The sequence below is a fragment of the Mesoplodon bidens genome (assembly GCF_964165515.1).
Source record: "Mesoplodon bidens genome assembly, chromosome: 4".
NCBI lineage: Eukaryota > Metazoa > Chordata > Mammalia > Artiodactyla > Ziphiidae > Mesoplodon > Mesoplodon bidens.
The window spans coordinates 108,091,639-108,118,596 of NC_138160.1; the positions used below are offsets into that span (position 1 = coordinate 108,091,639).

Genomic DNA, 26,958 nt, shown 5'->3' on the forward strand with positions numbered 1-26,958 from the left:
TCTGAATTTGAGGGACATAATATATTGAAAAGTCACAGCCTAGCGATGATGCTCAATACATGTCTTTTTTCCCCTTCTCCTCTCTCATCCTTATAATATTGAAGTCCACTTATCTGAACATCTCTCCTCCCTTTCTCAACCTTTTTCACATTATGAGTTCCTGGAGGGTTGGGAATTTGATGAATTCACCTTTATCTCCAGGATTTAGCTCTGGACCTTACATATGAAAGGCACTCAGTCAATATGTGAGAGATTCTCATGTGATTGTTATTGAAGAGCTGGACACATTTTTCAGTTAGGGAAGAAAATTCTCTTGAATCATATATTTAGTGCAAACGAAGATTAAATTGTAAAATATTTTAAAATTAAATGTAGTTCAGAAACATTCTTTGGCAAGGAGTAAGCCCTGTTTTGCCTGCCTCAAATGCCTAAGGAAAATGTTATAAATTCTAGAACAGTCTGCTTTCCCTAGGGGCTATTTCTACTTGGAATCTTTCTTAAAAAAGAAATATCTGTGTCCATGGTGGTGACTATATTCTGAATCCTATTAATTTTTCTCCTTCTGAATAAAGCAGCATTTGGCCTTGTGCCTTCAAATGTGTTCTTACATTCTTTTCTGATAATCACGTTACTGAAAATATACAAAAAGTCTCCCATAATACCTTTCTTTGTGACTGCTTAACATGTAATGCCGAGATCTACATGGTCTAATCTCAGAACTGCTTTGTGGTAAAAACAAACAAACAAACAAGCAGTCTAGTACCCATAAGGTAACTTTCAAATTACTCAAGTTCTTAACCCTTAGTATACTAGGAAAATAGTCATCATCATTGACTACCTGAATTAAATAAACCCACCTAAATTTTTTATTTTTAAAATCATTTCCAAATAATTTACAGAAGAATAAAGACATAGGTTTAAAAAAAGAACCTCGTTAGAAAGTTTGATCAGAATTTAAACGCAGCAAATCTATTTGTTACCAAGTAAAACTTTTGGCACATAAATGTTATAAAATATGGCAGAATGCTGTCACACATCCCCTTAACAAAAGAGGAAAGTCCAGGTTCTTGTCACAAAATTCTGTGTGATATAGCCTGTCTTGTATGAGAATACCCTATTTCCTTTTTTGTCCTTAGAGGTATGTTTTTCACTTACTGATTCATGACTTTGAGGACATTCATCTAAGTCTCTCGGTAGTAATGACCTGAAGATGCATAGTCTATTTCACTTACATGATTAATTCCACCACTTAGAGCTGCACTGTTGAACAGAAATATGTAATTTAAAAGCCATAAATGTAATTTAAAATTATATAGTAGCCACATTAAAAATTTTAAATAAACAAATAAAAGTAAATTGTAATAATATATCTTATCTATCTTAATATATTCAAAATACTGTCACTAATATGTAATCAGTACAAAAATATATTGAGATCTCTCATATTCTCATATACTGTTGTACTAAGTCTTCAAAATCTCATATCTATTTTATACTTACAACATGTCTCAATTCAAACCAACCACATTTCAAATACTCAAGACCACACGTGACTGGTGGCTACTGCATTGGACCAGGCTGGTCAAGAATGTTACTGTTCACATTCACTTTCTGATTTGTCTAAGAATTGTGAAATGTATGCCTCTGCCAATTTTCTTGTCTTTGGGCATTATGGATGAAAAAAGAAAAAAATCAGCATCCTCAACTACATTAATGAAAGAAAAAATGTGCTATAAAAATGATGTTTTGTCAAAAAAAAAAAAAAAGATGTTTCGCTAGTGGAGCCCGTGTTGTGAGGGGGAAGGGAAGGAGATGGGGTGGAGTGACTGAAGGCCATGCTGTGATGGTGTAGCAAAGAGTCCCTCTCTGTAGGAAACAGACACTGAGAGGTTCAGGGTGATGGGGCATAATGGCACAACATAACTCACATGGAAAAAGAAAAAGTTCTCTGTATTCCAGCTGCTCTCTAAGTGTGTTATTTGTTTCAAAATTTAAAAAATTAAAATAAAGCAAATTTAAAAAATGGTATCTCCCCTTTTGTACCTTGAAAAGTGACATCATGCTTTTGACAACACAATAAGAAACTGAAGGATGATTATTAATTTTGCTAAGTCATAGTTGGAAATACTCAATGAATAATGATAAAAATAATTCCTAGGATGATTAAGTAGCAATATATTTCAAATATAGGGAAAACAAGATCACTGAGATCCCAGAATATATCTTGGATTATACAAAAGGCTCCAATGGATCTGTATGATAATTATAAGATAGAATGAATTTTATTCTATTTAAAAGAAAAAATATGTATATGTATGTATGTGTATATATATATATATATATGTATATGTATGTATGTGTGTATATATATATATATATATATATATATATATATATATATATATACACGTACTTTGTAAGACCTCTAAGAAAGAATAAAAGCCCTGAAATATAGATTTTTATGAAGAGGATGGCTCAAAAAAAGAAACTCAAAACTACATTCGGGTCCGATAAACTCTGATGGTATACTGAGGGTTAAATTTCACTAATTAAACAGTATGTGAGGAAAAATTTCAGAGATCCATTTTTTAAAAGTCCTTCTTTCCTTTTCCATAAGCATCTATTTCACATGACAGCTTTTCTGAAGTTTTCTCCTCAAAAGTTCTTTGGAAAACTTTTTCCTTTAGCCCTAGTCCACACCCCTCTTGCTCTTCTTTAATCCCCCCCCCCTTTCATCTCAGAAGCCCCAAAAACCACATCTACCAAGAAAGTCAAGAAAAAGAAGAAATGGAGCAGACCAAGTATAAACCCTATTCAGCAGGCAGAAGAGGGTACAGGCTGTGCCCTCTCCTACTACTCCAGTTTTGAATTTTTGCTCTTATGCTTAATGATTTACTTTTCCAACAAGGAGTAATCAGGCTAGGTGTGGCTGCATGATGCCAAGGCCACCAGAGATTCTAAGAGTTTCTGGTCCTTATGATCAAGAGCTCAGGCTCTTTCCAAAGCTGTGAGCTCCCAGAAGCTACACCACAGTCACATAAAATCTAGAGTTTTAAGAGAAGATTAAAAACAAACAAACTTTCTTCTGTGGGTCAGGCATTATGCTCAGCATTTTTCTGCATGACCACATTTAATCACCACAGCAACCCTCAATGAGTTAGCATTTCTTCCATTTGTAGAGGGGAGGAAGTAGAGGCTCAGGATAATTAAACTACTTGCTTAAGGTCACATGAACAACAAGTAATAATCAGTCAGATTTGCATTTGAAACCAAAAGAACCCATTCCAGTTAGTATTAAGGAGAAAATGGATTTCAGAGGATCCCTAGGAGAGTCAGAGCATCAGTCTTGGAGACTATACTCAGCTTCCCTTCCCTAGTGGAGGACCTATTACTGCCACCACAGGGCAAAGGCATCACAGCCCTACTACTACCCCTGAGTATGAGAGGTTACTTCTAAGTCTTCTGTCACTGCATCCTCTGAAAACAGAATGACCCTGTCGACCTGGCCAGATTCCATTCTATTTGGCACCTTTTTCATATCACTCTAATTTATACTGAATTCTTAGGCTGGTGTGTCTGATTGCGGGAGGCTAAGTCACATGCCTACGACGTGGTACAAAGGAGGCTGAAAAAGGAGTTCCTGGTTTATACTTCAGAGAGATGGGATTAATGAGGTGGGAAATACTGCAAACAGGGAAAGACATAGCATGACAAATGGCCACCGCAGAGTGCAAGATGAATTAGAAGTAATGATCTTCTCATTTCACAGGCGAGAAAACTGAGTCCCACTGAGTAAGCTCTGCCATCTTCTCTGATACTCTGGCCATGCCTCTTAGTAATATTTTGACTGGGAGACCTTAAAAGAAGTGGAAATTTACAGCAAAAAAGAGCTCTCTCATCTGTCCTGCGCTTACCTTATCACATTGGAATGTACTATGGAAATTGTGGCTGAACTTTTATCTGATCCAGAAAGATGTATAACACATTTCTCTTTCAGATCTTGGTAAAGAGGGCAGTCTGAGCAAATGTCAGGCTGGGTTGGGGGAAGGGGAGATTGATCATGGAAAATGTTTCTCATGGAACATCAAGTTCAACTAAGGACTTCCCTGCTAGGTTTTGGGAACAGCATCATTAGAGTCTTTAAGTTTTTATCATTACGGTTAAATTTTTGGACTTTTTTAGAAGTTTACTTATTTGGAGCCTAAAATTCACTGGCAGACAAAAAATTACTTTCACTTTGAACAATGTCAATCATAAATCATTTGTTGTTTATTACACACAGAATAGCAAAAATTTATTCACAAAACTAAGTTTGAAAAACTTCAATTTGGGCAGTAAAATTCCATCACCTTACTCATAAGCTGACCTGAAAATCCCTCTTCCTACAGGCATGTGCATTAACTAAAATACTGGGATACAATGGGAGAATGAAAACATTGTTGGTCAACATGCCAAAGTATTCAAAATCTAAACTTATAAATGATGTGGAGAAAATAAGTAATCCTGTCACAAAAAACTCAGTTATACAAAGCATTAACTTTATAAGCAGGGAAAGTCTTTGCATTATTATATGTCCCACTAAATCAAAATTTAATTTAAAACAACTAGTATTTTTTGAATTTTTTTTAAATTAAAGGAAGCAAAATCTTTCCCTTCAGTAAGATTACCTTACTATATTTTTTCCTTTTCTTAAACTTTATAGTTTTTATTATGTGCAATCTTTTTTTAAAATTCTTTCTCACAGCAGTCCTGGGACGCATAGGTAGAGTAGTTGAATTAATTTTAGTATTGACTAATTCCTTCACTCCATAATTTATCTGCTGTATACATTTGTTCTATAAGTTATTTAAAAATTTTTAATTGTGGTAAAATATGTGTAACATAAAATTGACCATTTTAACCATTTTTAATTTGTAGTTCAGTAGTGTAAGGCATGTTCACATTTTTCTGCAACTAATCTCCAGAAGGTTTTCATTTTGCAAAGCTTAAGCTCAACACCTATCTATTAAATAATAAGTCCCCATTTCATCTTCTCCTTTATTTTTGTAGACAATAAAAATCATTTTTTCTGGGACCTAATTAAACTTAAAAGCTTCTAGACAGCAAAGGAAACCATAAACAAAATGAAAAGACAACCCACAGAATGGGAGAAAACATTTGCAAAAGAAGCGACTGACAAAAGATTAATCTCCAAAATACACAAAGAGCTCATACAGCTCAATATCAAAGAAACAAACAACCCAATCAAAATACGGACAGAAGATCTAAATAGACAACTCTTCAAAGAAGACATACAGATGGCCAAAAAGCACATGAAAAGATGCTCAATATCATTAATTATTAGAGAAATGCAAATCAAAACTACAATGAGGTATAACCACACACTAGTCAGAATGGCCATTATCAAAAAATCTACAAACAATAAATGTTGGAGAGGGTGTGGAGAAAAGGGAACCCTCCTACACCATTGGTGGGAATGTAAATTGGTACAACCATTATGGAGAACAGTATGGAGGTTCCTTAAAAAATGAAAAATAGAACTACTATATGATCCTGCAATCCCACTCCTGGGCACATATCCACAGAAAACCATAATTCGAAAAGATACATGCACATAAATATTCATTGTAGCACTATTTACAATAGGCAGGACATGGAAGCAACTTAAATGTCCATTGGCAGAGGAATGGATAAAGAAGAGGTGGTACATATATACAATGGAATATTATTCAGCCATAAAAACGAACAAAATAATGTCATTTGCAGCAACATGGATGGACCTAGAGATTGTCATACTGAGTGAAGTAAATCAGACAGAGAAAGACAAATATCATATGATATCACTTGTATGTGAATCTAAAAATGATACAAATGAACTTATTTACAAAATAGAAATAGAGTCAAAGATGTAGAAAATAAACTTATGGTTACTGGTGTTGGGGGGAAGGAGGAGGGGAGGGATAAACTGGGAGACTGGGATTGACATATACATAGTACTGTATATAGAATCTATAACTAATAAAGGCCCTCCTGTATAGCACAGGGAACTCTTCTCAATACTCTGTATGACCTATATGGGAAAAGAACCTAAAAAAGAGTGGATATATGTATATGTATAACTGATTCACTTTTCTGTACACCTGAAACTAACACAACATTGTAAATCAACTATACTCCAATTTTTTTAAATAATTAATTAATTAATTTAAAAAAGCAGCAAATGTTACAAACATTGAAGCAATTAGAACAATGGGTCAGGGTATTCACAGAGGGGAAAATTCTGTTTTAACGTCTCTGGAAACATACTACCAATGCTTTGATAGATGCCTATAGCACGGATAACACATAAGACAAATTGTTCATAAAATCACATAATATATAACATTTTAATACCTGCAAACATCTGAAATACATTCAGTAATTCTAATGTAAGTGGTAATCAATGAGGAATAATCAAAGGCCAGTCACAGTTCTCAAGATATTTGGCATACAACTTGATGATAAACCAAGAACCACAGGAAGTACCAAGCGCTACTTGTTTTTGTTTTAGAAACATCCAACACTGTCTAATTCAAAGTTACTCTCCCTGCTCCCAGTGATTTTAGAACTAACCCAGTCTAAATTGATTTATTGGGGAAGATCAATCTGCAGATATTCAGCAAGCAGAAAACACAATATTCATGGGCCCATACTGCCGGTACAGAAAAAATGACAAAATAAGACAATGTACACAAAGCTGCTGACTTTAGCCCTAGAGTTTCAAAGAGATCATCTGAAGAAATGAAGTCGTTACTAATGCTTAATTGCTAGTGTCATCTCTGATGTCAAAAAAATGCTTTTTTCCTCAGACAATAAAAAACGGGAAAAAAAAATTTAAGTACAGGATAAATCACATGAAAGCTCTGTGAAAAGCTTACTTACCCCCAGTGTAAAGAGCTTCACATCAATGGCAAATAAATTGAAAAAGGTTATCAGTTATTTATGCTGTTTGTGGCAGACCCTGTTAGCTGCCTACCCAACCTCTCTTGTCATCTCTTCCTTGCTAAGAAAATCTTTATTTGGATGTTTATAATGAACTCAGGTACAAGAAGTAAATCATGATTTATACATAAAAAATAAAAATTATTTTTTAATAGCAAATTACCTTGCTATGTCCTTTCCCTTGTTTTATTATGAAAGAAATATATTCTCATTGTTAAAATCTTTACTTCACTGTCAGCAGGATGGGTTAGCACTGGTTGCTGTGTAGTTCAGTTACAAGAACCAGGCTTCCCTGGGAAGGTATGTTATTTGCTCTACTGTCCAGAAGGAAGAGCCATTTTGTTTCTTTTGAGTTTGGAGCATGACTCTAGGAAGAGAAGATTATTCGTTTGTTCATCTGCATGATTTACAGTAGAGGCACCAAGAACATATTAATACTCTCATTCATTAATATTTGGTCTTTTATTTTAGAATAAAAACTAAAGGTACTGGAATACACTATTCCCTCTAAACAAGGAATTCATAATTTGGGCTACATGAATAGCCCTGAGAAAAACACTTAAGCACCCTGAAAGTATAGGCAAAATAGTGTGCATTTGTGCTTATTGTGTGTGTGTGTACACAAGCATGTACATAGGCATTTTTTTCCTAGTAAGAGAATCGACATATATCATCAGGTAGTCCAAGAGATTTGTGATGCCCAAAGTTTTAAGAAATCCACCCATAAAATCAAAACGCTGGAGGGCTATTTTAAGTCACAGAACAAATTCTGTAATATAACATGACCCCAAATTCAGGTGTCCTCTAACCCAGTCCCTGTTTTACTGTTAACTTTGACTGAAATGATGGAAGGTACAAACAATTTACTAGGTCCTTTTCTCCTCTTATACTATTGGTTCACAGTCTGTAAGGACTTATAAATCAATATTGTTTGAGATAGATCTGGAATATTTGAAAACAGGTTAGGACTGCCTCTTACCTCCTTCTAACATCTACCAGAATCCTCATCAAAGAGAAAAGAACAAGGCCCCAAAGCACAGAGCAATATTTTATGAATGAGAATAAAAATACTAAATTAACCACCAAACTCTTGACATTCCTTTGATTTTTACATAAAACTAAATCCTAGGGTTTTTGTATTGGAGAGAAATTCTAAACTGAGAATCTGGTGAGGGTATTAATCCTGTATGTCTGGTTACTATTTATGTCTCCATTGCTTAGCACAGTACCTGGCAAATAGTGAGCCCTTACTATTTTTTGAACTTAAATGAACTGAATTGCTTTGATTTGAACTAAAATGACTTGGCCTGTTAAGAGTTTCAGGTAAGCCATTATTTAAAGTTATTTATGAAGCTGTCATATGTCACAGGGCCATTTCTCTTTCTTTAACTTCCACGCCAACAATCTTTTTATAAATTAAAATCTGAGTTAACAATTCCTTTCAAATACCTTTTTTCGTTTGTTCTATCGGTGGTGCTATAGAAATGGAAAAGGAGTTAAACCTTTCACAGGGTAAAAGGTTGACCTTTACAAGTGTGGGTTTTTTCCTAGAATAACTGTATCTTGGAACTGTGCTAAAACAACTTGATACTGAATTCAGGTCCATCTTGGACTTAGTCCAGTGGAATTCAGGGAATATAGCTCTGGAATAGCCACCTGACAAAACAGTTAATGTATAATTTAACAGAGATCACTTAGATAGAGGGTCTCTATACTTTCAGATTTCATAAACTAGTAAAAATTTCCATCAAAAAATCATTAGGGTTAGTTTTTGTAAGACTGCCAATTTTTCAATTTTTTTCAAGAAGAAACAGTAAAACACAATAATTCCCATGTACTATCACCATCATTTGTTAAATAAACATCCTTTTAACACCAAAATATATAGAATGATCATAAGCTCAGAATAAAGGACAGTCATCTAAATGGAATAAATTTGGCTTCATGAAAAATTCACAATGTCCTTTTCAAAAGTTAGCTTTTATCATTTTCTTGCTGACTGGTGAAAATGTTATCACAAACCAACACTGATCTATGGGCTGGCACTTGGGAACCACTAATAGCATTAAACCCCTTTGGCCTGAGATATCTTTGTTGCCCCCTCCATTATCCACCCTCCACCCTTCCCCCACTCTGCTCTTTTCGAGGGAGCTGGTCTCTGCACTTCCTGTTGAAGCTCTCTTGCCCTCTGATTTCTCATTGGGTTCAGCCTGAGGAAGATATAGACAGAAGTACAGCGGGTGAAAGGAGAGGGTCAGGCTATTTATTCCACTGGTCCATCAACCACTACTGCCTGGGCACAGGTTGGCAGCAGCTGTATTTCTCTGCCCAAAGTCTCGGTTTATAGGATGGCCCTCTCCCAAGCTCTCTTTCTAGATCCTGTGATAATGCTCTCCTATTACCTCTCCCCCTACCTCTTCAGGTCCAGGTAAGGCAAAAAAGCATCTCTGCACTCAGGGTGTGTCTCACCATCCTTTGTTGGCTTCCATAACCGTACCCATGCTCTTCCCTTCATCAAACTGCCCTCAATCACTCCTTTGGAATGACCATCTGTTTTCTTCTGGAACCTGACCAGTGTATTCTTCATTTAAAGATGAAAAAACTGAGGCCCCGAGAAGTGAAGCCCCAAAGTCACATAGCCCAAGACACACAGTCAGTGAGACTCAGGTCAGGTAAGGAACGTGTCCTTCCAGAAGCCAAGCAGAGTTCCCCTTAGTCAGTGCTCATCTATCATCCTCCCATGACCATCCCTTTCAGGGTCATATTGATGGGCACTTTCTACTTAGAAACCCTTTCCACTGGGCTTTGACAATAGTTGTAGTTTGTTCAAGTTTTGAATTTAAATATCTTATTTAGTGATTAATGACACAACCCCAAACACAGAGGGATACTGTTTTCACTTGAATGGACTGGAATCAAGAGAACTGAGTTGTTAAATTGTTGCCTAAATAGAAATTGGCAATTTAACCTAAGAAACTATTGCAAATGCTAAGCACAGAAGGACATGAGAGTGACGAACTTTCCACTGTAAAATGAATTCTGATCACCAGAGACTGAGGGAGGAATGGAAAAAATCTGCCCGCAGGTAAGGGGCTGAGGTGGGGGGCTAGTGTGGGCAATATGAGCAGGTCGTAGAGGGGTAGGGAAGTTTAGGGCCTTTGGCGCTTGTCAAGAACTGGGAAAGAGGAATGGACCACGGTAATAAATAGAGGAGACATCAAGCAGGAAGTTTGTTGCAAAATGGGTTGAAAGCATGTTTTATCTGGCAGGAAGTTACCGCACTATGGGGCAGGGGCTGCTGCTGGAACCCTGCACGATAGATGCTCCAGACTGCTAGAAACATTTAATTGTCTTAAACTGACTCACGTCAAATTGCTCTTGTGTAAAGGTGGAATTTGCCATAACCACATCATTATTTAGCAATCTTGCTTTTAAAGAAATGCACCCACATATTTAACATATTAACTTTGTTCTAATTGCATACTTGACTGAATTTCCCACTGCTGTGGTTTGATCGTTTGCTGTTACAAAAGGGCCTCTATGGGAACTTTCTTTTACTAGGGTTTAAAAATAAGTTAGAAAGTTTTAATATCAAATGATTCTCCTTAAAGGAATTAGGAGAATAGAATTATTCAAAATAATATTAATTGAGCACTTCATCTGTCCAAGCATTTACCTGATTTACGTCATTTAATCCTCACATCAGCCCTGCCGTCATCACCCAACCCCACGGCCACCTCCTTGCCCTCTGCTACGCTGTCTGGCCACTGGCCTTGGCAAGCGGACTTTCTCTGGGGCTCTGATCCTTGTCAGTGTTCTAAGCCGGATGCAGGGGAAGTATTTGTTCAAAGGAGTCACTGTTACAGCCTCTCAGCATGAAGGACCGCTGTATCTGGTGCAGTCTCCTTCTCTGACTGCTGAGCCTTCAATCAATCAACAACTCTTTATTGAGCTCCTACTAAATGCTCAGTGCAGTGCCCAGTCTAGCCTCTGCGTTCAGGTGCCTTTCTAAGTGCCGCACGTGGATTCAGAGGGGTGTGGATGATTTGGATGAATCAGAGACCTTGAACCAGTCCTGAAGGGTGGAAGGGATTTGTTTGGCTGAGAAAGAGCAAGGTCATTGTAAGACAAAGACATAATGACTTAAAAGTAAGGAAGGGGACATGAAAAGGTACTGAGATGGGTTAGAGAAATAAGAAAAATTAAATTAGAACAAAGAGTAGATTTTCCTCCAGATTCTCAAATGAGGAAACATTGCATCTAAAAGAAAATCGATTGTTACAATTTTCCATAAGGTTTGTTAATTAGTAGACTGTCAACTTTAACACACATGCATAGTAATCTAGTGTCTTTACTGTAACCAAAAAGTTTATAGAATTATTTATATTCTGTAATATTCTTTTACTTTGATCACCTTGGTTATCTTAGATACATGCACTTAGATTACTGATGGATATTTAGGTAGAAAATTTTAGGACAAAGAGTAGAAGTTAAAAACTGGAATACCCACTTGAAGTGCTGGAATTTACCATTTGGAAATCCACAGACACAGGTTCAATCCCCAAACACCTATATATATCATATGTTTTCAGTTTTGATTAATATAATTCACTCATCCATTACTTTAACCACCAAGACAGTTTCATGTTCATAAGAAACATAAATCACTTTATGTACTGTGTGTCCACATGTGCCTGAGGGAAAATGAACTTCATGGTATAAATCCTAACTTTCTGCTCTCGTACCACTGCACCCTGCAAAACTGGGGCAAGGACTGACTACACTTAAATGTTTAGAGTCCCTGAAAACACACACCTACCTCCAAAACTTCCAGCGCCAGGTATTTACTTACCTGCGAGATTACTCTTGATTTAATCTGTAGTCCTTTGGTTAATGGAGGTTGTCTCCTATTAAAAAATGCTTGACTTTGCTTAGGCCATTTTTACTCCAGCGTAGATACATTCATGGCTCTTCCCCTTAAAGGAGAGGGGGACAGAAAGGCAAGTCAGGGAGTGGGGAGTGACAGCTGGGGTAAAGGTGGAGACAGGCTTTGTATTCCTCACAGTTTGCTCAGGACACTCCTTGTTCTATAACACATGATGATTTCTTAAATCTACCTGTACAAAAAGTCCTATGTTATTTAATAACAGTCTCCAGTCAAGCCTGTTTCATTTGGCTTTGACTTGCAATGCTTTTGTCTTACTGGAAATGGTTGTCCTTCTTGTCAGGGAAAATTAGGGGTGTTTGGAGAAAAAGACCTAGAGAAATAGATTAGATGATCTTGTTGGGTCTACTTTTAAAAACTCCCCCAAAGTCAAACACTGGACAAGAAGATTCCCCCTGGAAATAGCAATCTAGATCAGGGATCCTTAATCTTTTTGGAAAAGTTTGGACTTTTGACAATTTCTCCTTTATGCATAAAATGTTTTGTAGCATAAACTACCTGTAAATATAAATACACAAGAATTTTGTTTTGAGGCTTTTGTTTTGAGATATTTTGGACTGACTGTTGAAATTATTGGAATCATATATGGGAGGCTGAGGGTCATTTGTTCATCCCAGATATCACTGTTCTAACCCAAGATGTTCACCCCCCAAAGGCTGACCTCGGGGAGATTATGCAGCCATGTGTGACTTAGAAGCCATGCTGTTTTTGAACAGAGCAACATTTATTTATATCAGAGGTCCTTGCCAGGGTCCTAAGGTTCAAAGGATGGCATGAACAATTATAGGAACTGAATAAATGCTTTGTTTTTATGGCTGGTTCATTTACCACCAGATGGCTCTATTGTATCGTCAGGAAATGCACATATGTATAAAATTGGTGGGCTCCTAAACCAAAGGGGAAATAAAGCAGCAGGGTGTTTTTTTTGTTCTTTTTTTTTAATATGTAGGAACACAGTTCTTTTTTTCCTGTGGGGTTAATTGGAAGCAGCTGCAGCAGCCTGAACTTTCACAAGAAGACAGGACACATCCCAGGAAGCTATAGGAACATCATAATCCTAGCACATAAGAGGTTTTCCTTTGAAGTTTTCATATTGCTGTGTCTTTATTAATTAATTGTCTCAATGGCCAAAGAGTAGTCAGGAAGTGCTCTAGTCTCAGTAGTGCTGGTAACTGATATTCTCATACCAACTCTGCACATTTTTCTGCTTGTACGTGAGAAAGAGCAACTTAATTTTGAGAGAGAAAGTCTACACATCTGCTGATTTGAGTCATATTAGCCACGTTCTGGGGAAGAATGATCTGACTCTAAACTATGTAGTATCTTTGCTTTAATTAAACTTGTGATAAGAAGGTGACAATCAAAGGTAACAAGAGCTTCTCTGAATTCAAATGACTATGACCCCCAAGATAGGTGAATGTTAAAAATGTAGGCATTCTAGATGACATCTCTTATTGGGAATGTGAAATTTTGGTTCTACCCTCTTGAAGAAAAGCTCTGTTTGTATCAGGAATAAAAGTTGCAGACTAACCAAATTTCAACATGGACATTTTATTCTACCTTTCTAAAGCTGTTCATTGCTCGTTAATATGCATTTTTTTTACTCTGCCTTTAGACTCTAAACTGTTAAATAACACTATTGTTTTTGTAACATTTCATTGTTTTATTGCTATGTTGAAGAAGAAAAGGAGATGATTTATGTGAGTTTATTAAGACTGTCCTTAGTCCCCAGAGTTGTTTGAGATGCACTCAGGAAACTACCCATGTCAAAAAGTAATACTTGATTATTGTTTTAAAGAAAGAGTCCCTGGAAACCAGACAGATGGCGTTTACTTTGGCACAGCTCGAGGCCTTGGAGATTTGTCTGAAGGAAGCAGAAGAAAAGGCTAAAGTCTTATCCGAACAGGTAATACCTGTCACGGGGACTGGAAATATATGTTCCTCAGTGTGCAGTAGAGCAAGGAAAATCTAAATACATGTTTTAACCTCTGTACCTAATGACACACACACACACACACACACTCACACACACCCCATTTCATTCATTTTAGTTATAACAATAATTACTTTAATCTGTATGGACCTTTTCAGCCTTTAAAACTCCTCTTATGGGGCTTCCCTGGTGGCACAGTGGTTGAGAGTCCGCCTGCCGATGCAAGGGACACCGGTTTGTGCCCCGGTCCGGGAAGATCCCACATGCCGCGGAGCGGCTGGGCCCGTGAGCCATGGCCGCTGAGCCTGCGCATCCGGAGCCTGTGCTCCGCAACGGGGGAGAGACCACAACAGTGAGAGGCCCGCATACCGCAAAACAAAACAAAACAAAACAAAAAAACTCTTAGATTTATATTTTGATTTTCATTCGCCACAGCCCATGAGTTACGAAAGCCATCATTAAGCAAGTAGATTTCTGAATAAGTGAAACATATTTGCATTATAAACAGATAAGCCCCAATGTAAGACAAAACCTATAGGAACTACACAGGAGCAACTTTCTCCAATTATGTGAAGAAAGAGACTTTTTCAAATCCTGGCATCCCTCTTGGGCTGTGACACTCACAGAAGCAAAGCAAGTCATAGGTGGAGCGTAGCCTCTACGGGCCGTCGGGTTGCCTTATAAGTCATCTGCCTACACACCAGGTCTCCGATTGCAGAGATACGGAGTATGGCTCTCAGAAAAGCTCAGACCATTTCCCAACACAATTACACTTTGCAAACAGTAGTGTACGTGGTACAAATCCTACTGTTACCGTTGCCCTTGCCCCTGGGCAGGGGGGCTTGGCAGAGGGCAAAGCTGCCAGGAGTGTGTGTCCTCCCACAGCACAGGTCACCAGTGCTCACTGTTGGTGGCAGTCAGTGGAGGAAAAGGACACAGACCCTGAGATGTTATAAACATTGATTGATTTGTCATGGATTGAGACATTTTGCAAATAAATTTTTAGAAACTTTTGAAAAACAATTTTGAGATTTTAATAAAAATGGCCTGTATAGCAAAAGTTGAGTGCATCAGAATTTTATAAGAATTTTTGCAGAGACGAGGGGGAAAGTGTGCTTGTGTTATGAGAAAAAGAAGTACATTTAACATGTATTGTAGGGATACATGCACAAATGGCCTTCTTTTTTTTTTTTTCAGCTTACCAAAAAAGTACATCTCTTACTTTGGGATGTGTTTATTGCTGACTACCTAAATGTGATAGACACAAGGGGTCACAGGGGCCTTCTGTCAATTAACAAAAGCGTGATGTCCTAGGCCCAGACCCACTGGGGAAAGATTCCATCTCACCCATGTGCCATAACGCTGGCTTGCCAACTCATCTTTTCTTTAAAACAACAGAAAAAGCAAGCTTCAAACTGTGGCAAAATTTGAATTACAAAGAATATAATGATAAACATGAGGTACCATTTCAAAGCATAAAGACTAAGGATTTCAGAGCATGCAAACTTGGAAGAAATTTTGAATGGCTAACTAAAAGAGGGCACCCTTGCTGGAATTAGGTTACACTAAGAAGATGTATGCTTATTTTGTAACTGAACGTCTTTTAATGATTTAAATCAGTAAAATTCAGTTCACCCATAAAAGTCCTCTTCCCTTTTGTTCTTTATAAAATGTTTTTATCCAACGCAAATAGCCCCTAATATTTAAGATTCTTAACTGGATGATCCCTTTATGTAACATCAAACAATTAGATACTTCTTTTCAGTGTTTAGCAGATTAATTACATAAAATGGAAACTGGATTTCACTCAACTTCTTTGTAACTACCGAGAGTAAGATGTTAGTTAGCAGTTTGAGGGAAGAAAGATAGATAAGCAAAGCTTTTCTACCCAAGTAGCTCACAACCAAAAGAATCACTGTAGGGGCTGGAGAGTGAAAATAGTAGGTGTTTGTATGGTTCCCAGATAGACTGCAGCATAGTATTAAGTTGCAGGGTCTGTGTATGTTACTTTCCTGAAGTATTGCCCCTGGAGTTGCCAAATTTGCATATAACCAAGGCAATTTAATTGGAAGTTGGCAATGGTGTGAGGAAAAGGAGAATATTATGTGCGAAGAAAAGCACATTACAGGCATTTTCAATGTTACATTTTTAATTAAGCTGAATATTTTATTAGATTTGGCTGTCTCTGCTGTTACTGTTGAAATAGATTAATCAAATATACACACTGTTCTCAGAGGATTTAATCCTGAAATTTTTGCTTTCTCCAGTGTTTCAGTTTAGTCTTATTTTTGAAGAGATAAAACCTGTAACGACACTCCCCTCCCCACTATTTTTAAATTCAGTAGATGTTTTAAACATGTGATGGCAGAAGGATAGGGAAAGGTAAAGGGATCAAATAGCCTTTCTTAAAGCTAAGAAAGGAGAATATTTCTGAATGGGACACCTGTCTCAAACAATCAAACATTTGTCCACTGGGTGCCACTGTCTTCCTTACCAGGCTAGGCCACTTTGTGTTTGCAAAAAGAGAAACTGTCTGTAGTGGTCCAGACAATGATATATATGTATGTATGTGTATGTGTATGTGTGTGTGTGTGTGTGTGTGTGTGTGTGTATGTGAAGGAGTATTTTTTCCTGTTTACGTGTATGCATGTTAAGGCTTCTTTTTTTTTAAACTTATTTTACTGGAGTATAATTGCTTTACAATGGTGTATTAGTTTCTGCTTTATAACAAAGTGAATCAGCTATACTTATACACATATCCCCATATCTCCTCCCTCTTGCATCTCCCTCCCTCCCACCCTCCCTATCCCACCCCTCTAGGTGGTCACAAAGCACCGAGCTGATCTCCCTGTGCTATGCGGCTGCTTCCCACTAGCTATCTATTTTACGTTTGGTAGTGTATATATGTCCTTGCCACTCTCTCGCTTTGTCACAGCTTACCCTTCCCCCTCCCCATATCCTCAAGTCCATTCTCTAGTGGGTCTGTGTCTTTATCCCTGTCTTACCCCTAGATCCTTCATGACATTTTTTTTTCTTAAATTCCATACATATGTGTTAGCATACAGTATTTGTCTTTCTCTTTCTGACTTACTTCACTCTGTATGACAGACTCTAGGTCCATCCACCTCACTACAAATAGTTTTGTTTCTTTTTATGGCTGAGTTAAGGCTTCTTTTAAATACCATTAATTTAGGATTTGTCACAAAGACAGTGGGAATGCTAGCTGGCTTTCACTGGTAATCCAAATCATTTTGTCAGATGGGCTGGCCTGGTGGGCTAGAAACAAGTGGGAAAAGGAGAGGAAATGTCAAGGAGAAAGATTTGTGCTGGAACTAAGGAATGGAAGCTCATGGTATTGTCAACCAGTGGGTCCTGCCTTTGCGAAACGGCTAAGTTTTGACATTAGCTGAATTCCTACCTCCTGGCTCTGCCTCTTAGTGATGCACATAGAACTAACCCAGACAGATGCCTCGGGGTTCATCTACACTAAACGCCTGTTGATCCTGGGCCTCAGGTTACTTAAATTGAACCTTTCTAGGGTCCCTTCCAGCAAGGTCTCTGGTGGCTCACTATGCAAAAGAAGGAACTTAGTGAGGAAATAAAGAGAGTGTGGCACTTCCTCTGTGAGGTCACAGACTTCTTTGTTGGATTCCCTTAGCTAACAATTATTCTTTATTTCTCTGCAGTCATGCCACTAGTGTCAAAATAAAAGAAATATGACATCAGGATAATTTGCAATTAATACTTTTAATCTGGGCTGTTCACAGCTCTAAGAAGTAAGTTTGCAGCAAGTCAGCTGGCCAGAGTGAGAAAGGAACATAAGAATCCGTCTCTTTTCCTGGGTAATAATTGTAGATAATTCAAAACATTGCCAAGTTTTGCTAAAGGAAATACTTGATTATATTTCCTGCAGGTTAAGACCTGTGGAGGGAAATGCCTGGAAATTAGGTAGTAGAGAAAGGACTAGAAGGAGTCACAGGAAAGAAGGAAAAGAGTCAAGAGGAGAAAAAAGAAGAGTGAAAAGGTTTCAGGGGAAACTCATAAAAAGGCAGTTTTTGCCTGTGTGCTGGCTTCTATCCCCAGTGCACATGGGAGGGACAAAGAAAGGGGCTCCAGGGGTTGCAGTTGATGACCGTACGCAAGCTAAGAGATTGCACAGCTTTTGTGCTAAGAGAGTGTCAGGAGAAACCACAGTGTCACAGTGGAGCACAGATGCAGAGAGCCACCAGCACAGAGGGACGCAGGAGGCCAGTTCCTGAGACGTTTCCTCTGGGAGCAGTGTCGGCCCAGTGTGTCTCAGTCATCACCAGCCTCTGGTTCCCGGCTCCCAGCAGCAGACCCAGGAGAGCTCCGCCTTTGTTTCTGCTCCAAGGCTTGCTAGCTTTATGACCCTGGGCAGTTCACTTAGTCTCTCTGAGTCACAGCCGTCTTATGCAGTAGAGGGTGAACACATTGGTTTCATAGGGTTGTAGTGAGGATTGAATGAGATGAGTGTACCTGGTTCTTAGTAGGTTCTCGATTAATGTTAATTTATCTCTACCGCTGCTAGTGGTCATAACAGAACTGTATTTTCTGAGTCGTATGTCATGGGCTTGTGTGTGTGTGTGTGTGTGTGTGTGTGTGTGTAAGTTTCCTTTTCTACTGATGTCTCTCAAAGTGTTTGAAAGACATCCACATTGCAACACAGTGGTTCTTCTCCAGTGCTCACAATCTCAGAGCCTTTCAACCAGGAAAGGTCCCTTTCCCACCCCAGCCCCCTTGCCCTAGCTGGCTTTTTTACCACCCAGCTTTCTCTTCTCTTCTTCCTCAGCTCCTCATTTGGTAAAGGGACTTCAGTACTTTAACCTTCTTTCTGCTTCATCTCTTAAGTCTTCTATCTGCTTCTGCCCATTCTCTGATTTTGCCAAGATTGAGAGCTGAATTGCCCATTCAGCTCCGGTATCTGGTCTTTTCAGAGTTTGGGGTGGGGGAGAAACTGGGGAGTGAGGGGAATCTGTGGTCATTTTCTCACCAAGGAGGTGAATCCAGTAACAATTACATAGTCAGAATTAGCTTCAGGCGTCTTTCGGAGACCATACCTAGCAAAACATTAGTTATATATTAAGTGTGGCATATACGCTAGCTGTGAAAGAGATGTCATGATTTGAAGCAGGAGCTAGGAGGTGGGAAGCTTGGTGGAGAACTTGATCTTTTTTTTCTACCAACTGTGTTTCCCAGGTAGGAATAAGACATAGACAAGTCACAGCAAGGGGCCCCTGATGGTCTTTGGAGCATAAAAATAATTTTGCTCTTTTTGTTTTCATAAAGAGAGATTTATTGGTGACACTCAAAGTGCAGAGAAATTTCAATAGAGAAGAACATGTTAGTTTTATTTCTCAACCTTTGAAAAAAGCACATGGGAGTCTTTTTCTTACTTCTTAGTCATAGCTCATATGCCAGTTAGGCATAGTTTCCCCCTTACCTGATGAGAGAGACATTTCCGAAAGCCCCAAATAAAACTAGTAACAGCAGCTTCCTGTATCCTCACTCTTTACTGAACTGGACCAATTATGTTATATTCCAAGACGATTCCTTTCCCTTTCTTTTTTCCCCTGGGATCTCCCTAAGGTTCTTTTCCATCTTAAAGAATAGCAGAAGCAATAATGGAGACAAAGCATGAAAGGGTGTGTAGTGGGGTGGTGGCTAAGTTCACATCCTACAGGGATTCAGGCATGGTACCAGACCCCTGCAGTGTATTGCCAATGGCAGGCAGAGTAGAGAAACTGACTTTCATTAAGCATCTATAGTGTTCCAGGTACTGTGCTTCGATTGACAGACGTTTCATTTGATCCACACAAGAACCCTATTAGGGGCACTATTATTATAATCCCCATGAGGAAAATGAGACTCAAAAATGTTAAGCCATTTTCCCAAGGTCATACAGTTAATAAACAGTGAGGCTGATATTAGAACATAAGTATTTTTAAAATTCAAAGACCTTGTTCTTAAGAACGTGTGGTCATAGGTCAAAGTCATTTAAAGAAGTTTCCTACTCAAGCAGCACTGAACAAAAAGAACTCACCCTGGTTCCCAAACTGGAACCTAGAGGCTTGTTAGACAGATTGCTGGGTCCCACCCCCAGAGTGTATGATTCAGTCCATCTGGGGTGGAGGTCAAGAATGTACATTTCTAACAAGTTCCCACTCTCACTGAAGTGAATTTCCAGCCTTAACTCAAACCAAATGGTGAAGAAGAACCATCACTCTTGCTTTGTGCCCCGCAGCTCCACAGTAACTAAGTGAATCAGTGAGGATTAATCTTGGGTACATAAAACAACAACCCAAATAAGAGTGGCCTAAACAAGTAATCGAGTAAGTCTGGACACAGGGAGCCCAGAGTAGGCTCAGGAGCTCTGCAGCTCTCAGAGGCCTGGGCTTGGTCTCCATGCATTCACAAACATAGATTCCATCCTCAGGGTCCAAGAGGTACCTGCAGCTGCAGCCATTCATGAAGTCAAGTAGCATGAAGATGAAAAAGGCAAGTGCAAAATAGGGATGGACAACTGCCAGCTGAGCAGCCTCTTTGAAGAGCTTTTCTCCAAAACTCACCTAATGAATTCTTACATATGCCTGACCATGGTTAATATCATGGGGGCTAGGAAATTTGGATTTTTAACTGGACACATGGTCACCCCAAGAGTATAAGGGTTTTTTTGTTTGTTTGTTTTTTAACTAAGAAGGGGAGAATGGATATTAGGTTAGCAAATATCTGCTTTGCTCATCCAACCTCTTCACCATACTGTTGCATGTAGTGCTTTGTCTGGTCAACGTTCTTTTGCATGTAAATATCCAGTTTTCCTAGAACTATTTGTTGAAGAGACGATTTTTCCCCATTGAATGGTCTTGAAAGCCTTGTCAAAAATCAATTACTCATAGATGCATGACTCTATGGACTCTCAATTCAATTGCAATGCTCTATAATGGAATGACTTTCAGCAGTTATTGCTGGTTGTAAATCTCAGGTGAATTTTTGAGCTGGAATTTACAGTCAGTCTTCTGGGTCCTTTACCAATACTTTCTCTCAGTGTGAGAACTATCATGAACCCCTCTGACATATGCAATAGTTTCTGGCGATTGAACAAAGCTTCTAACTGATCTTTTAACTTTAAGACTGAGAAAAGTAAGCAGAAAACCAGAAAGACAAAAGACTAGTATGTTTGACTCTAATAACCAAAATTTATTCATCATTTTGTACCTAAGCCTCTAAAATAGACTCCCATTATTTGCGTCTTAGTGTTCAATCTACGTTTTCTTTAAGTTTAGGAATAGAAAGAATATAGATCTCCAGCAAATTTTTAGATGCTGAATATGTGTGTGAGTAGTTAAAAGTGATTTGATACATATTGAGATTGCCACCAAAAATGTTCTGGTTCTTTTTCCATTGTTTAAATGCAACAGTGGATCCCTTGATGTCAAGTTTATTTGAAATAAGTAATGTGCCCTTGGTAGGAGTATTCATTTCTGCAAACGCTCAGAAATTATGCTTGATATGCCAATCTGAAATCATGAGTTTCTGTGAATGAGTTTTTGTTTTCCAATCCGTTTGGAAGTCTACTTTAATGCCACAAAATCACAAGCAGCTTGTTTGACTTGGAATGCGTTTCCTAATCACCATGAAACCAAGCAATTGAGAATTTTGTTAAAGAATTTGGTTCTAGTTTATTTTATTGCAGAAGAGTTCCCTCTTAACACACACACACACACACACACACACACACACACACACACCCTCCTATCTAAGCAGTTGTCAATTTTAACCCTCTTACTGGATTGTTGCACACCAACTGGGAACCTCAGAGAATGTAAGGAAAGAATACAAGCTGGTGAAGAGATGTGTTGTTTTGAGTAAAGTTGAGCACAATGACAAATGGGCTTCTGTTGTCATTGTTGTTACAGGCGGGATGCGTGGACTTCTGGCCTGTTACATAACTAAAGACTTCCTTTTGCTTGTAAATGTCAAGATCAAACAGAGGTCAGTTTTAAATAGCTGACCCAGTGCTAATAAATGTGACTTTCTTGTCTAAGAAAAAGCAAATGCCTTGCCCCTTATAAGTCTTGGCTCTGCTGATAAGAGCAAGCATCTTTTTGCATGGGCATAACCTACATTTTCTTCATAAAATTTTCTCAGAGATGGCAAACTAACTTTCACTTTGCTTAACCTCTACAAGGAAATTAGTAAATTAGGTGTACGCTTTTGTTGAATGATTCATTTATTCATTCAATAAAATATTTATTGAGCCCTTACTGTGAGCCAAGTGTTCTGCAAGGTACTCCTACGTGTGTTAGCTTGTGTATTTTTCCCACTGGTCCTGGAAATTTGCATTCCCATTTTGCAAATGATGAAAGCTCTTTTGTGGGATTGCAGCCTGCTTGTCTGCTCTTTCTATACATTCTCCCTTAGTGACTTGCCTTTAGAGCACAATCCACCGAGAAGAACCAAGTTTTCATCATCAGTCCTGATCTTCCTCCTGACCCCCGACCTGGATATCCAACTGCCTACTAAATAGGCCCACCAAGGTTCTCAGAGGCAACTCAAACTCTACGTGTCCATTAGCTTCCTGCCCCAAATCTGTTCCTGCTCTCAAATCCCCTAGGCCAGGGAGAGGTGCCACCTGCACCCACTGTGGCTTATATGAGAAATCTGTGCTGCTTTGATCCTTTCTTCTTCCTCACCCCACACATCCAATTGCTAAGTACTATGAATAATTTCTCTGAAACGGTTCTTCAGTCCATCTTCTTTTCTCTATCTCTACCACCATTACCCTTGTCCAGGCCACCAACTGCAGAAACTTCTCCCTACTTTACTTTCATTATGGTCCTTGTTTGATGACTCCTCAACACTATAGCCAGAGTGAAGATTCTACAACGCAGACCTCCTATTTCTCCTCGCTTAAATCCTAAATTAGCCCCCTAAATTAGCCCCCTGTCAGAATCAAATATATACTTCTTAACAGATATTATAATCCTTTGTGGTCTAATACCCTACTTATTTCTCCAGTTTTATCTTATACCACTCCCAGCATATTACTATGACACCACTTTCAATTTCTTGAAAGGAATGTATTCTCTCTTACTTTCTTATCTATAAAAAAACCAGAAGGCCTTGTTCCTTACAGTCAAGTTTTAATTAATGCATCCCTTTCCCTCTACTTCTGCAGAGAATTGCTCTGCTCTGTTTCCACCACCTCCTTTTCCATTAACCAACAAAACCCAACAAACTTCTCCCTTCAGATCTTCAATTAGATGCACTTACTCCAAAATGCTTTTCTTCCTCTTTCAAGTTTGAGTTAGATGTCCTTACTAGGTGCTCTCATAATCCTTCTCCCATTTTACCACCTTCCCACCCCCCCCCACTAACTGGAATGGTCTATATCTCCCATTACACCATATGTTCCATGGAATAGAAGTACAGACAGTGATTTCCCTGAGGTCTCAAATCAACTTAGGATTCATCCAGTCATCTCTCTGACATCAAACTATGCTCTTTCCATTATAACAACTGGAGTTGATCCTATAGGCAATGGGGAGCCATTAAAGGGTTTGAAGTGTATTTAGATTTGCCCTCAGACAGAAAACTCTGTGTCTACTGAGAACAGATTTATTAGGAGACCAGAGTCAGGCATATCACATATCTGGGCTTGCAAAAATCCAGTTTAGAAATGATAAGTGCCTATTAGTAGTGAAGAGAAGAAAGAGACAAGAAATATTTACAAGATGGTTTGGTAATTAATTAAATGGAAAAGTAGTATTCAAGACTGATCCCAACCATCGCAGCAAAAAGAATAAAATATCTAGGAATAAACCTACCTAAGGAGGCAAAAGACCTGTACTCTGAAAACTATAATAAAGAAAATCAAGACAACAAAAACAGATGGAAAGATATACCATGTTCATGGATTAGAAGAATCAATATTGTTAAAATGACCATACTATCCAAGGCAATCTACAGATTCAATGCAATCCCTATCAAATTACCAATGGCATTTTTCACAGAACTAGGACAAAAAATTTTAAATTTGTATGGGAACACAGAAAGTCCCAAATAGGCAAAACAATCTTGAGAAAGAAGAACAGAGCTGGAGGAATCATGCTCCCTCACTTCAGACTGTACTAGAAAGCTACAGGAATCAAAACAGTATGGTTTGAAAGCCCAGAAATAAACACATGCACTTACGGTAAGTTAACATATGACAAAGGAGGCAAGAATATACAACGGAGAAAAGACAGTCTCTTCAATTAGTGGTGCTGGGAAAACTGGACAGCTACATGTGTAAAAGAACAAAATTAAAACATTCTCTAAAACCATATACAAAATTAAACACAAAGTGGATTAAAGACCTAAATGTAAGACCAGATTAATTTCCAAAATATACAAACAGCTCATACAGTTCAATATCAAGAAAAAAAACAACCAATCAAAAAATGAACAGAAGACCTAAATAGACATTCCTCCAAAGAAGACATACATATGGGCAACAGTCACATTAAGAGATGCTCAACACTGCTAATTATTAGAGAAATGCAAATTCTGCTCTCATACCAATCAGAACAGCCATCATCAGAAAGTCTACAAATAATAAATGCTGGAGAGAACGTGGAGAAAAGGGAACCCTCCTACACTGTTGGTGGGAATGTAAATCAGTGTAACCATTATGGAGAAAAGAATGGAGGTTCCTTAAAAAACTAAAAATAGAGTTGCCATATGATCTAGCAATTTCACTCCAGGGCATATATCCAGAAAAGGCAAAAACTCTAGTTCAAAAAGATACATGCACCCCCATGTCCATAGCAGCACTATTTCCAATAGCCAAGACATGGAAGCAACTTAAATGTCCATCGACAGATGAATAAGAAATAAAGAAGATGTGATATATATACATACACACATATACGATACATATGATACATAAGATGTGATATATATATATATATGAATATTACTCAGCCATAAAATTGAATGAAATAATGCCATTTGCAGCAACACAGATGCACCTAGACATTATCAAACTAAGTGAAGTAAGTCAGATAGAGAAAGACAAATATCATATGATATCACTTATACGTGGAATCTTTAAAAAATGATGCAAATTAACTTATTTACGAAACAGAAATAGACTCAGAGACATTGCAAACAAACTTATGGTTAACAAAGGGGAAAGGGGGGGAGGAATAAAAAAAAAATATATATATATACTTCAATTTTTAAAAAAAGACTGATCCCAAGTTTCAGGTGACCGGATGATCTGTGTTCACCCCAGTTATCTTATGTTTGAATCATTAGATGTTAAAGGTGACATTTCCTATGGAAGGCTCCATGTAGGCTCAATGTACCCCATGTATGCCCTGGACTCTTCTCGACGCTTTGTAATTTGGATTTCTTCATTTAAGTCTTCTGAATATTTCAGTCGTTTGATACATCAGACCCTTAACCTATTTCTTAGAAATAGTTTTTCTTCTTACCGTTTTTCAGCACCTGGGGCTTCAAGAAGAAAATTTTAGATGACCATGCGTTTTGTATGAAGATCTCATTTATTAGCTTCAGGAACAGTTTAGTGCTTAAATTTAGAGTTGTATAAATATGAGTGTCTTGCAGTTACTGAATGGATGTATAGTGACAGGCTGTCCCTGACACCCTTTAGGGGATATCCAAGTCAAAACTATTTACGTAATAATACTAATAGTTTATTGACCTTTTCTACTATCATTCTTTCACATGTAGACAGAGAAGTTTTCTAGATGTTACATGACAGACAACACAGATCAGGTATGAGAATCCAGCTGTCCTCTATTAAGTGGGACACTAAGGAGATTTGGGGAGAAAGAAAGACCCGTGAAAGAAACTCAAGGATAGCAGAATGCATATACCATAAGCCAGAGAGTGGAGAGTCGGTTCTGTGAGTCCTACCAGCAGGGAAAGCCTTTGCCCTGTTCCACAAAAGTGCTCTGAGAATGTAACAGGGAAGAGCCAAATCTGACTACATGTTGGATATGTTTATTTTACTTTAACCTTTACTTACCGTTGCTCTTGTTCACTAAAAGGATACTGTCTCTACATAATGGCCTGCCTCGGGGAACCCTGCTCCTCTGCCTGAATGTTAAACCAAAGTGTCTTTGTTCAGGGAAACATCCAGACCCTGTCCACCTGTAGATGGATGCAAGAAAAGAAAATAACACATCCCCTCCTGGAGGCTGGCCATTCTAGGAGATATTTGCAAAACTCATGGCCTTTTTACTTTACTTCCTCATCTCCTCCCCCTCTCTGTGCTATAAAAGAAACTGGCATCCAAACTCTGATAAGATGGCTATTCTGAGACTTTAGTCTGCTGTCTTCTCGGTCTGCCAGCTTTCCGAATAAAGTCGTATTCCTTGCTTCAACACCTCGTCTCTGATTTACTGGTCTGTCGTGCGGTGAGCAGAGCGAGCTTGGCTTCGGTAGCAAGAATGGACCAGAACTTAAAGGGACCAGCTGTACCTGAGGAATGGGTCCTAGGCCTCTGCAGTTGTTGGCTTTAATTTCTTAGAACCTGATACTACTGCTTTTTTACTTTTATAACCAAACACTTTATCTTTACATACAAGTCAGCAATTAATTGCCTCACCTTTTCCCGTGTCCCACTTCTCTCTGGTATATTTATCTATTCATATGGCCCAGAGGGCATCTTAGAAATCTCTATGTCTGGATCCCTAACCTTATATTTCAACTATCGATTGACTTTTTAGTGAATATTTCTATTTTCAGTCAGAGCTTAAATGTTTCTTCATTACTCAGAGTTCCCTGCTTCCTCCCACTCCAATTTGGGGGTGTTATGGTTAAATTTGGTCCCTTCCAAATTCAAACGTTCAAGTTCTAACTCCTAGGACCTCAGAACACGACTTTATTTTTTGCAGATGTAATTAGTTAAAATGAGGACACGTTGGAATAAGATGGGCTCCTAATCCAATATGGCTGCATCCACATAAAAGTGGAAATTTGGACACAGACATACAGGGAGAAAGTCATGTGAGGATGAAGTCAGAGACAAAGGTCATGCTTCTAGAAGCCAAGGAATGCCAAAGATTGC

At 38.3% G+C, this 26,958-nt stretch overlaps 1 protein-coding gene across 1 annotated transcript in view; it reads left to right on the top strand.

Moving 5' to 3' along the window:
- CCDC192 (coiled-coil domain containing 192) overlaps positions 1 to 26,958 on the top strand; it is a gene marked incomplete at its 3' end in the record, with an annotated part of 209,699 nt that overhangs the window by 13,636 nt on the left and 169,105 nt on the right. The window contains 1 exon segment of the mRNA XM_081230460.1: positions 13,725 to 13,832. Within this exon segment, the coding sequence (XP_081086586.1) occupies positions 13,725 to 13,832 (108 nt within the window).